Source organism: Microtus pennsylvanicus, chromosome 2, assembly GCF_037038515.1.
Source record: "Microtus pennsylvanicus isolate mMicPen1 chromosome 2, mMicPen1.hap1, whole genome shotgun sequence".
NCBI classification, from domain to species: Eukaryota; Metazoa; Chordata; class Mammalia; order Rodentia; family Cricetidae; genus Microtus; species Microtus pennsylvanicus.
The window spans coordinates 46166371-46179837 of NC_134580.1; the positions used below are offsets into that span (position 1 = coordinate 46166371).

The 13467-nt window shown below is 42.0% G+C and overlaps 1 protein-coding gene across 8 annotated transcripts in view; it reads right to left on the minus strand.

The window, feature by feature from the left end:
- The window catches only part of Nsmce2 (NSE2 SUMO ligase component of SMC5/6 complex), a 206020-nt gene that overhangs the window by 151807 nt on the left and 40746 nt on the right, over positions 1-13467 (minus strand). For all 8 annotated transcript variants that reach the window (XR_012909640.1, XR_012909638.1, XR_012909639.1 and 5 more), the window contains exon 3: positions 13265-13371. Coding sequence is in view for 5 of the 8 variants with exons in the window: in XM_075960966.1 (XP_075817081.1) it covers positions 13265-13371 (107 nt within the window). In the remaining 3 variants the exon portion in view is untranslated. The remainder of the gene's footprint in view (positions 1-13264; positions 13372-13467) is intronic.

Consider the following 13467-nt stretch of genomic DNA (forward strand, 5'->3'; position numbering starts at 1 on the left):
TGCTCTCCACACATCCCACATAACCTGACACACAGACCACATCATCACCTTCTTCCATGAAGCAATGCCATCCTTATTGCTTCTAACAGATGAAGAACAAGGCTTCGGGCTAACATGACAAGGAGGAAGTGATTTCTCAGGAAGGGGGGGTATAGCTCCATGATGGCGCGAGCACATGAACAGCATGCGTGAGGCCCTGGGTTCAATCCCCAGTACCAAAAATAACGACACCCAATACTGTGTGCCATGCACTGGAGGGATGTCAGCCAGGCTTTCTGTTACCATGGAAAGCACTGAACGTTTTAATAAACTCAAACATAAAGCATCTCATTGACAGGAGAGAAAATCAGCCTCAGTTCTCTTTTACTTTTAAGTCCCTAAAATCCCTGTATATCCACAACACTGCCACCTTCAAAATAAAACAAAGTGGTTCTAGAAGAGTCAATTAAAAATGCTTTAATTTATTTTGGTATAAAAGTTACACATATTTAACAATATTCTTCTCCTCAAACAGATAACACTAATGGGATCCCTCCTTTACACATGATAAATCAGTGTGGAGGGGCACATATGCTTGATTAAACTTCTCAAATCTTTATTTTTGAGAGTTTTATAACATATAGGCAAGATTCTAAATACACTTTATAACTAAAATGAGATAAAAGTTATTTTCTCTCAACTGACAGCTACATCCTAAGTGAATTTAACATACTACATTAATCTTGAATACAGAAACGTAATGAAAAAAAAAAGCCTTAAATCCTGCATAGGAGTAAAAGTGAGGCTTTAAGTGCCGCTCCTTGAGAGCAGCAAGGTGACCTGGGTTAGCCCTCTAGCCTTGCTCAGGCGCAGAGGCAAAAGGAGCCACTTTTTCTAACTGCATAAGGTTACCAGGCTCATTACTAAGGAGTTTTGAGAGCCAAAAAGGCTTCTCACTCCTGGCACAGAAGTCCGGATTCAACTCTTCTTGCTCATGGGGTAGGGGACTGAAGTTTGTGCTGGTATTTACAGATCTGGCTTAAGCAAGCCTTGGGCGCACAGTAAGGAAGCAGGGAAAACCAAAGAGAAGTGACTTCAGTATTTCTCACCTGAATCTCAACTAGGAGAGCACTTTTCACAAACTGATATCCATACAACCAATGTGCTTTTCCACTGCATACAGAAACTGGACCAAAATAACCTACTTATGCTTACACGTTTCTTAAGCGGCTAGTCTGGAAACTCAGCTACTGAATTTATTTCTGTGAGAGCTAGTGGTCCATGATTCATTTAAAAAAATCTAAATACTGGGATGTATCTTTCTCTTACCAGCTCCAAGAGTTCAGAAATTCCCCTCATCTTCTCTGGAGAAGCATCAGCAAGTGTCTTTCAGTCTTGGACTCTGTGCCCATTTATGTATGCACTGTGCATGGATGGGCCGCTAGTCTCCAGCAGCTGCATAATCACCTTGGTTTTGGTAGAGGTGAAGGTGTGGGGATGGGGTGGTGTCAAAATATATCTCTGTCTAATTTTGCTTTATGTATAATTGCTCTCTGAGGTACATAAGACAAATATTACTGCTGCCCCATCTTAGCAATGAGAAGACCAAAGTACAGAAGTTGCAAGACTGGCCCAAAGTCAGAGTCTGGTAGGGCTAGGGTATGAAACCAGGTTCTTATTTCCCAGCCCAATCTCCCTTATCAGTCAGATAACAACTAGTCAGCAAAATGGGGCAAGGGACAGAAAGGTGACTGACTGTGGTTTATCCAGACCTTATTTTTAGACTAATCATATATGGTTTTATGAGTTATTACTAACTCTGGTTCTTTATTGTTTCACAATGAGCTAGCCACTAAAACCATCTGCCAGAGTATAAATTATTTTAACCTTATCACTATTTCTCCTTGCCATGCAGAGAAGTTCACTTCAAGAGTTTCACAAGGAAGTGACTCAGAGGCTGAGCAAGCTGACTGCATGGTCTCACGGCAGGCAGGTGGATAGGAAAGACTACCAAAAGGTGACATCATCGAAGGCAAACGTGAATGTGGGTCTTACATGTGTCTTCCTCTCAGCCTAAGCTGTGAGGCAGGAAAGCAGCCATGAGGAAAATGATCTGCTGCCATGTGTTCAGACTTAGGGGCTTAGAAGGGGAAGCTCACGTAGAGCAGCACACAGTAGATACTCAGCTCAGTGAGTGCTTGCCTAGCGTGCACGATGCTTTGAGTTCAAAAAAATATAAAAAAAAGAAAATGGGGGCAGGGTGAGAGCTAACAGGCCAAGACAGTGGAACACACTTTCACCCCCAAGGACTTTCACAGGCTATCTCTTCTTAGACATCAAGATACTACTGTCAGATAGATGAGGGTAGGTACTGCTGGGGTTGCCAATGGGCATAAAGTCTAAGAAACTTGCTGAAGGTCACACAGATATTTAGTGGACGTGTGCAGAAGAGAATGCGACAATTACATTGACCACCAAGACAAAGACTTACTACTATAGCAGCATCATGTATGACACAGCATGTTTGAGAGAAATGCACTTCAATTTCATGTCCTGATGAGTAATTTCACTGTCGCTAAAGGAAATACAGTATAACATGTTCTAATTCCGTCATGTCATATTATAGCCTATCATATTATTTATAGGTGTTCCAAGAGTAAATCAAGAGTTTCTGCCAAAATAGAAATAAGCAGATGATGTTTGGGGCATTTTTTTAAAACATGGTTTAATTATGCCTTACACGTCAAATTCATTTTCTGACTTTGTAAGCCCACTTAGGATTCAGTCCACTCTGAGATACCGTTTAGTATCTTATGGGACACTTTAGGCTTCTGTTTCCCATTAAGGCTGAACTCACCCTTAGTGTGTCAAGAAGTGACCCACAAGGTCAGTAGGGCTTGCTTCTCAGTCTCAACTGCATTCCAAGAACCACAGGCTATGGAGGCATCTGGAAGGCAGGACTGAGCATGTGCAAACTGACAAGTGCCAGCTGAGGGGAAGGTAAAAAGCAGAGTGTCCAGATGTCTGGGAATCATTTATGCGTGCAGCCACATTCAACTATTTCTGGTCACGGCTTCCAACTGCAAGAACACTGATCAGGCCTTTCAAACTAGCACTTTCTTGTCAAACATAATGAAATCATTATTTTAAGATGAAAAGAAAGGAAAAAAGATAGTTTTTAAAACCATTCATAACTGACTCTATTACTCTACCTTACAAAGAAATGAAATGCAAAAACATCTAGTGCTTTAAATGGTCAGGTCAGTCATGAGAAAAGAACGGCCACCTTTGCCAGAAGCTCGAGGTTCTGAGAGCAAAAGAGAGAAGCCTTCTCTGGGCTTGCAGTGAGTGTGCTGAGCAGCGGCTCCACATCGCAAAGCAAGCTTGGCTGCACCATGGTAACTGCAAACTCACCAGGGCCTGGGAACGCAACATCCTACACTTTCCCTATTATCCTCTTGCTTGTTAATGGCTTATGAATATTCTATCTGAAATACAACTGACATGTGACACATAAATAAACATTTATATCAATAATAAAAAGTACATAATCCGACACATTGTTCTGGCCAATACAATACCACTACCAAAGATATCAACAGCTTTTCAATAGGTATGATGAACAAAGTAAATAAGATTTAAAGGTGTGACACACAGATCAATATATAGGATAATTCAATAATCTACTATATACAGAGAAACATATTTAGGGCTTCATTTCTGTTACTTACATGAAATACATTATTCTTGAACTAGAAATCTTGTTTACCTTAATTATCTAGTGCTTATTTTAAAAGAAGCCCCACCACCATACACTAGCTGCCCCTGACTACTATGAACAAAAACACACGCAGTTACTAGTGGAGAACCTCAGCTTCAGCTGGCCGGATGCCATGCTGCTCACTGCCAGGTTGCTCACTGGCCCTGGTTTCTACCATATTCTTTGAGGTCACAATACTGACAACAGCAGTAAATTCAATCCCAGCCAGCTCTCTGCTCCAATTTCTGGAGAAATCCCTTCCACAGAAGGGGAAAGAAGTTTCCCACCGCCCACTCCAGTCTCCACATGAGCTAAAATTCCCTTCGGGATGCTGTCTGAATCTGGCCAAGGGAGAGGATGACTCTTCTCCATGGAACTTCCTGCACAATCTGATGGCATGTGACAGAGTGTTTCAGGTGCTTTCAGGATGTCATCTCTCATCCTTCCCAGAACTGTATATTCCCAGAACCTATACTGCTATCCCATACTCAGCAGAAACTGAGGCTCAAGGTCAAAGTGTCCATGAGCAGCATTTACTAAGTCTGTCCTTTCTCTCAAACTAGATCGCTGTTAAATGATGTTACAGCTGTCTTAGGGACAAATCAATAGGCTTCCGCGTCTCTACTAGCTAAAGTATGTTACGATCACTAACTGAACGACTTAATTATGAGATCAATAAACAACTCCTTGACAACTTTAAGATACCATCTTACACCTGTCAGAATGGCTAAAATAAAAAACACCAATGATAGCCTTTGCTGGAGAGGTTGTGGAGAAAGGGGGACACTCACCCACTGCTGGTGGAAATGCAAACTTGTGCAACCACTCTGGAAAGCAGTGTTTCGGTTTCTCAGGAAATTCGGAATCAACCTACCCCTGGATCCAGCAATACCACTCTTGGGAATATACCCAAGAGAGGCCCTATCATACAAAAGTATATGCTCAACTATGTTCATGGCAGCATTGTTTGTAATAGCCAGAACCTGGAAACAACCTAGATGCCCTTCAACGGAAGAATGGATGAAGAAAGTATGGAATATATACATATTAGAGTATTACTCAGCAGTAAAAAACAAGGACTTCTTGAATTTTGCATACAAATGGATGGAAATAGAAAACACTATCCTGAGTGAGGTAAGCCAGACCCAAAAAGAGGAACATGGGATGTACTCACTCATATTTGGTTTCTAGCCATAAATAAAGGACATTGGGCTTATAATGCATGTTCCTAGAGAAGCTAAGTAAGAAGGTGAACCCAAAGACAAACACATAGGCATCCTCATGAATATTAACCTTCATCAGGCGATGAAAGGAGACAGAGACAGAGGAGCACGGGACAGAAATCTCAAGGTCCAAATCAGGAGCAGAAGGAGACGGAGCACGAGCAAGGAACTCAGGACCGCGAGGGGTGCACCCACACACTGAGACAATGGGGATGTTCTATCGGGAACTCACCAAGGCCAGCTGGCCTGGGTCTGAAAAAGCATGGGACAAATCCGGACTAGCTGAACATAGAGGACTATGAGGAATACTGAGAACTCAAGAACAATCGCAGTGGGTTTTTGATCCTACTGCACGTACTGGCTTTGGGGGAGCCTAGGCAGTTTGGATGCTCACCTTAGGAGACCTGGATAGAGGTGGGCGGTCCTTGGGCTTCCCACAGGTCAGGGAACCCTTATTGCTCTTAGAGCAGATGAGGGAGGGTGACGTGATCGGGGGAGGGGGAGGGAAATGGGAGGCGGTTGCGGGGAGGAGGCAGAAATCCTTAATAAATAAATAAATTAAAAAAAAAAAAACAACTCCTTCAATTCCCTAGGTCAGTATGCATTTATTTTATAGTGAACCTGAACATCTGGTGACTCCCCGGATCAAACTCTTTACCTGCTCTCCTTGTCACCCACTCACAGCCACTGCCAGATGGCAAGGAAAAGTCTGAACCCCAAGCTTAGCTCTTGTCAACTACAGAGAAGAAGTGACTCTGGAGAGAGATGAAAATGTAGGTCCAGGAGTGTAAAACCTTTGGTCCACAGGCTGCATGCACCCCCATGACAGCTATGAATGCAACCCAACGCAAACTTGTGAACTTACTTAAAACAAGACATTCTTCTATGTGATTTTTTTTTTTTGTCACAGTGACAGATTCTTGATAAGAAGTGAAGGGAGAAACAAAATATTCCAGTCTTTAGTTTTGGGGATACAGTCCATCATGTATCTGCAGAGGGAGGCTTCTGTACATCCTGACCTCCTCCTGGTAATCCACACTCACTACCCAGCCTCACCTCTTAAAGTTCTCCCAAAACAGCACTCCCAAGTAAGGATCAAGTGTCCAGACACATGAGCCTGTGACGTCACAGTCCACAATCCCACCCTCAATCTTTCTCTCCTCTGCAGGCTCTTGGTGAGAGCTACCGTTCAGCCCACTCTGCAACTCCCCTGCCTTCCACTCCTGTCGTTCTCCTTTTCATCCTTCCCATCATCAACCCACAGGGGGGCCATGTTTATTTCCAGCAGACACTCTAATAGCCACACAATCTGTCTTTAAAAACTTTCTTCCCTCAAGCCGGGTGGTGTTGACCTCTTTGAGTTCAAGGCCAGTCTGGTCTACACAGCTGGTTCTAGGACAGCCAAGGAACTTCCCTCCATCTTCACTGGTGGAATAATGTGTCATTTTCTTCCCCTCTCCCCCAATCCTGGTCCTTTTCTCTCACTTCACAGAGTATCACTAAGGGCCACCTCCTGGAGGGAATGCGGTGTCCCTCCGCCCATCTCCCAGTTCTCTAGACAAAACCCCTAGGTCAACTACTGGACCCAGCACTTAACTTCTTTTATAAAATTAAGAGGCTGCTGGGCGGCAGTGCGGGCTCACGCCCTTAATCCCAGCACTCAGGAGGCAGAGACGGGTGGATCTCTGTGAGTATGAGGCCAGCCTGGCTACACAAAGAAACCTTGTCTCAAAAAAAAAAAAAAAACAAATTAGAGGCAACTGGGGGTGAAGAAATGGCTCAGAGGTTAAGGGCACCTAACGCTCTTACAGAAGATCTGGATTCAGCTTCCATGGTTGGCGTGGTAGGTAGAGCTCACAGCCATCTGCATCTCCAGTTCTAGAGGATTCAATACCCTCTTCTGATCTCCACAGGCACTGCACATTTATGAATGTGATTCACATACATATATATATATATTCAGGCAAAACACTCAAACACATATTTTAAATCTTATAAAAAATTAGGAGGTTGTGATTATAGCAGCATTTTAAAAAGTAGATTCTGGCCGGGCGGTGGTGGCGCACGCCTTTAATCCCAGCACTTGGGAGGCAGAGGCAGGTGGATCTCTGTGAGTTCGAGACCAGCCTGGTCTACAAGAGCTAGTTCCAGGACAGGCTCCAAAACCACAGAGAAACCCTGTCTCAAAAAAAACCAAAAAAAAAAAAAAGTAGATTCTGTGGCGTGTCAGTCTTTCCCCAGGTGTTTTCTCATTAGCTCAATTAAGGAAATTTCTAAATATCCTTTCCTCTGAAGAATCACATTGCACTAAAGCACATTAGAGGCTTTGCAGTATTTAAGGAAATTCTTTTATCAAGCATTCCCCAAGCTTACTTGACCACAAAATCCTGTTCTCCTATTATACTTATTCAAATCCTAATTAATTCATATTACGGAGAAAACTTTTGAAAATACTGCACTGGAGGCATAAGGACTACTAAAGTGCTAAGCATTGTATGGTTCTGATTAAGATCCAACACTTAACACCAAACAGACACTAAGACGGATTTCTGTGACTATAAAAATGAATCTCACTGTAAGAATGCTCACCTCAAGCAGCCATATTACTTGATAACTAAAAGATCTATCTAGAGTCTTTCCTATAGAACATCTCACTAGTGAGCTAAATCCAAGCCTAAATCCATGTATGAGACAAACAAGTACCAAACACAAATGCAACTTTAAAATAACTGTAGAGGCAGCTCTAAAGGACCAAAATAAAAATCAGTAAGCACAGAAATGGATCCCAAGGCCAAGTAACTGACAACTAAATTCCCAAAATTGTAACATCCACTTCAAGGCAACGGTCCTACAGAAGGAAAGATCACAATGATCTGGCTCATCAATCAGCTTCTGGCCCGAGTTGCTGAAAGGCTGAATCCCATCTGGTTCTGAAGTATTCAGTGTGGGACACAGGAAGAAGACAAGAGGGTGGGCTCCTGGGCATTGGCCATTTGGGTCCAAAGCTTCTACCTGCTTCTCTCTTCTGTCATCTAACCTTGTGGTCCATTGCCTGGTTCCTCCCATGCTCAGGAATCTGCTGTCCTTAGGCTTTATAACCTATACTTTCCCTTCCTCAGTGAATGGCTCAGGATGTCTAGAAGAATGGGGTGGATTTGGATACATGCTCAGTAGATAATCACACCCAGCAGCCACATCCTCTGGCCTAGAATTTCCTTCAAACACTGGGAAATAAGGTATTAGCTATCTAAGTGAGCAATTCTTTTCAAACTAGGTTTCACTAAAATGATAAGATTACCTACAGGGGCTGGGCATAGTAGTGAATGCCATTAATTCTAGCACCTGGGAGACAGAATCAGGTAAATCTGTAAATTCAAGGCCAGTCTGGTGTACGTAGTGAGCTGCAGGCTAGCAAGTCTACACAGTGAGTCCCTGTCTGAATGGGGGGGGTGAGGGTGGGGTGGGTTTACCTATAGGGCTGCATGTAGTAGTAGTTATTACAGTTAACTTTAAAGAAAAAAAAAAGAGGCCTTTAATCTCAGCACCAGACAGGCAGAGGCAGGCAAATCTCTGAGTTCAAGGCCAGCCTGGTCTACAAGGTGAGTTCCATGACAGCCAAGGCTACACAGAGAAATCCTGTCTCAAAAACCAAAACAAAAAAGCAACAAAAAAGAAAATGAACAAACAAGCCCCCCTAAACTTACCAGCGGATGAAGGGTGAAAGGTGAGAGGGCACAGGGAAGTGGCACATCAGAAATGGCCGAAATTCATTGCATAATGACGGGACTGAGGTAAACTATACTTTGACCTAGCTTGTACTTTTACTATACCTGGTTTTCAACACTGTATATGAAGTACATTTCTTTTCTCCTAACTCTCAACATATTAACTATAAAAGGCAGATAACATTTCAGGTTAGCATACCAAATAAAAACCACAGTATGCCGAATAGGGCAGACTTGGTCAGTGAGAAACACAAAGGAGCCAATGCAGCACCTAGCTGGTCCAGTTAGGAAGAAAAGCATTTGCTCTCCTCGGGCTTTCAGTAAAAACATTCTAGACATTGCCTCCCAAACAAAGCCAGCTGTGGGACTACAATCTGATTCAAATGCTTAAGTCTTACATAACTGTAAGATGGAAAAAGGGCAAAACAGAGTCTTGAGGAATATGAAGAAAACACACAGGTTTCTAAGCACTTAACTCAGCAAAGGAAACACCACAGGTGAAGTCTCATGCCTCTTCTAAGAGCTGGAGCTTGCTCTAAAAGAATAGTCCAAAGAAATCTCAAATTCCACTACCTTCCATAAGCTCTATGACTATATGAGATAATATATTTTATCACTGATGACTGATTATTTATGGTACTAAGATAAACCAGTTAAACCATTTGTCATCAAGCTTTAAGGTTCCCATTCATGTTCATCATCAGAATTAAGATCATTAAAAAGTTTGTGAGGGCCATCAAGATGGCTGAGGGTGAAGGTGCTTGTGGTTAAACCTGATAACCTGAGTTCAATCCCTAAGCTCCACATGGTAGAAAGAGAGAGCCAGCTGTGAGCTGTCCTCCAAGCTCACCCAGGCACAGTAGCCCAAGGTGTTTTTGCTGTCTCTTATTTGAAAAACAGATTGGGGGGGGGGGTTTGAACTGGCCCGGTACTCATCTTCCCCATCTACCTTCACTAATCTAAAGGCCATAGGCCAAATTGTAGGTGTAGGTGCAAACACTAATAACACAATGAGAAACACACATGACTATCACTGGATTTATTCAATTAGTCAAATTTCAGAAGTAACCTCTACTTGAGAAATAGAATCATAGTAATTAAACTATTCTTAAATCTGATACTGGTATGATATGCATTACCAGGCAGAGTACCAGGCAGCGGGTCAGCTCAAATTCTGCTAGCAGCTCTATCACTGACGTCTGGCAGGTTATGCCACCACTGTACTTCAGGTTCTTACCTTTGAGGGTAGGCATGGTCACCTGCTTTTCTGAAATTTAGAATTTGGAATGACCAAGGCCCTTGAATCTTTGATGTGAAGATCATCAGAAGGAACTACAGAGATGGCTCAGCTCAGTGATGGTTAACAGTACTTAATGTTCTTGCAGAGAACCCAGTTTCTGGTCCAACTGGGCAGTTTACAATCAGCGGTTACTCCAGGGGATATGATGCCCTCTTTTGGTTTACATGGGCACCTGCGTGCATGTGGTACACACAAACTGGCGCAGGCATACACAGATACACACAAATAAAAACTACATACATCTTAAAAAATAAATACATAAACAAAGATGATCAGAAATGGGGGTAGGGTATGTAGCTTAATTAGTAGAGTGCTTGCCTTGCATGCACGAAGAAGTTCAGAGTTCGATTCCCACCATCCCATAAGTCTGGGTGCAGTGGTACACATCTGGAATCCCACAAGTTGCAAGTTCAAATGTCTGGGGCTATATGAGATTGTCTCAATTAAATAAATAAGTAAAAAATTAAAGACCATTACAAATAAGGTGCTCTCGCTTTTGACAAATGTCACATTCAGAAGTTAGCTACCTTTCACTCTCCATATTAAGAGCTAATCCACTCTTCTCAGAAACACCCCTTCTTCAGGAAGGAGTCTTCTAGCCAACCATCAAAGATACTATGCCTCGAGTCATTAAACTGCCCGCAGTGCTCTGTTTTCCATTTGTAGCACACACACACACACAAACACTGATAGTAATTAAATAACAGTTATTGCTTTTTTTTTAATGTTTGTATTCTGCTCTAGACTTAAGACATAGAGATAAAGCTCATGTGGTTCTTGCTCAGTGACTTCCGATGTCCTCCATCACCAAGTGCTTGGCAGACAGGTGTGCAGTACACTCTTATTCATTAGACGTTTAGGGGGAAAGATAGCCAGTGGAGTCCCTACTCAGAAAGCTAGGGAGGACTGGCAGGGCCACTGAAATCTAATGTTAAGAACATCACTCTGTCTCCACACAAGATGGGAGATGGGTTTTTCCGGGGCAGTTAACTGTAATAAAGTTCGTTCCTATACCACTTTGGTATCATTATCAGTGTACCATTTCATACCTTCCACAACACGTTTATAACACGTGTGGTCTCATGACCAAAACTCTCCATCCAAATAACTCATAGGTATAAAAGCCACTCATCCTGAAAGTTTTTATAAATGTTTTAGAAATTGGCCATTTTTGTAGTACTCACAACATAATATTCCCTCTACAAACAAACTTGCTAAAACAAGGTCCTTTTTTTCCTTTAGGTCCTTTAAAACCTTTAGGTTTTAGGCCACTGAAATGAACACTGATTCCTAATTAAACCTCAGACTTACGGGGATATAGTGATCCTATTTTCTCACAAGACAGAGGGAGGCAATCTGAGCGCTTCTGCTAACTGCTAACAGGACTTCCCAGGGAATTACTGGTAAATTAACCCAGACAGCTAAGATCCCACAGTAAACTTCCCAAGTTGCATGAGTTCCAAATTCTAAGGGGAAAGTGGACTAGAAAGTTGTCTGTTGAAGTGATGAGCACTGTAATGAGTGAAGCAATGTCTTTTTAAACTTTTCTGTGACTACGCAAAGTCCATGAACAGAAAGATCGTGAGCCACATTTGGAACAAGCTCCTGAGTGGAAGTATTATAGCTTCAAAAATCCATGACAGAAGAAGGTTAGATGGGACCCAAGGTTTCCCACCATTTATAGTATTTCTTACCAGCCTGACTTACAACTTCATTTTAGAGACCATGAACACTTAACATGTTAACCTAATAAGCTTATCTTGTATCTCTTGAGTTTTAAAGTAGAACAAGATCATGAAAAGTATCCAAAACTGCAGTTAACTAAACAAAGTATTTATGTTTCAGGAAGTGTATGCTCCGCCTTTCCAAGGTGTTCTTTAGAAATCTGGGTGTGAAGCGATGCAGTATCTGATAGCTCCAGCGAGCGCTATGGAGGCCCAATTGTGCTGATACACAGTCTCTAATATGGTCCATAGATCAGTACTGTGAAAATGCTTTTGTGATGAAATGAAGAACATAAGGTTCCAGAAATAACACTTGACCAAGGATACTAACTAAGGAAGTGGGAGAACTATTCCCCTCCAATCCCTAGATTGCTGTTATTTCTAAAGGGCTGGGCTGTCCTCGCCCCTCCCCAGCTGCTACTCAAACAAATAAATAAACAAGCAAGTAAGCCTTTAGCCAGTGGTGGTGGTGGTAGCCAGCATTTGGGAGGCAGAGGCAGGCAGATCTCTGTGAGTTCGAGGCCAACCTGGTCCACAGAGTGTGTTCCAGGACAGCCAGGGCTAGAGAAATCCTGCCTCAAAAAAACAAAACAAAACAAAACTTATTCAGAGGACTAAACCTAAGTTATAATAGCCAAAAACACTTGACTTTACAATTTGAATGAGTTATTACTATTCTCAATCACAGTTATATTATACCAAAGACTAGCCATACAAAAACAGGAAAAAAAATGTGTATTTAATGCTCATTTCAGTGGCTTAAGTATTAGACAACACATAAAATTTTATCTTCATCTGAATAGTAGCTGGTCTTGTTAAACACTTGCTCTTTGGAATTTTCCCATAGCCATAAGAAGAAAAGGCAAATAAAGAAACCAGAAGTGCAAGCCACCTTATTACACAGGTATCCGAAATCACTTCAACAGGGAGTTTCCGTGGCTCAGAGACAAAGGACTTCTCAGAAACATTACTGCAATCTTATTGCTCATTTCTTACTCAACACAGCACTGCCAAAGAGGATGTTGCTTCCTTCCCACCTTAACTGCTTTCTGTGTTGTTCCTGTGACAGCTGGAGTCAGCAGAGAGAAGTCTGGCCTCTGGAACAACCCAAATGCCAACTTTCTTTATTTTTAAACTTTCTCTAAATGCTTCCATGTTATCTGATACTAAAAATCTTGCAAGGATGCATATTAGTTAAAGCTAGAGAACAAATAACCAAACCTGGTCTAAGTTATATGTTTAAGCAAATCTGACAATAGAAACAAGCTGTACACACTTTCAACGTTTTAGTGAAAATCTGCTCACATTTGAAGGGGCTTACACTAAAAGTTTTCAAACAAAAATGCAAGACAATGTAAAATGCATTTCATATGCTAACTAGCCTAGGTGCCTTGCTGGAAAATATTACAGATTCCTGCTCCATGAGAGTCCTGATCAACAGCTGCTTCAGAAAGGACAAGGAGATATTAAGGGTAGAAAAGAATTTTGATTTTGTTTCCATTTCTAGAGCAGAGGGCTGTAAGCAAATATTCAGGGAAGTGGAACAGACTTACGTGATTTATCGTAGACTGGAGAGCCTTAACATAATGATTTAGCTCTCGATCCATTTTAGCAAATTCAACCATGGCCCTGTCCATACTGTATTCACTGCTCACTTCAGCTGAAAGAGAAAAAGAAGTTGTGAATATTATTTTTCACTCCAAACGCCACATCTGGAAAAATTTCAAACAACATAACTTCCAAAGGGCTAATTTGT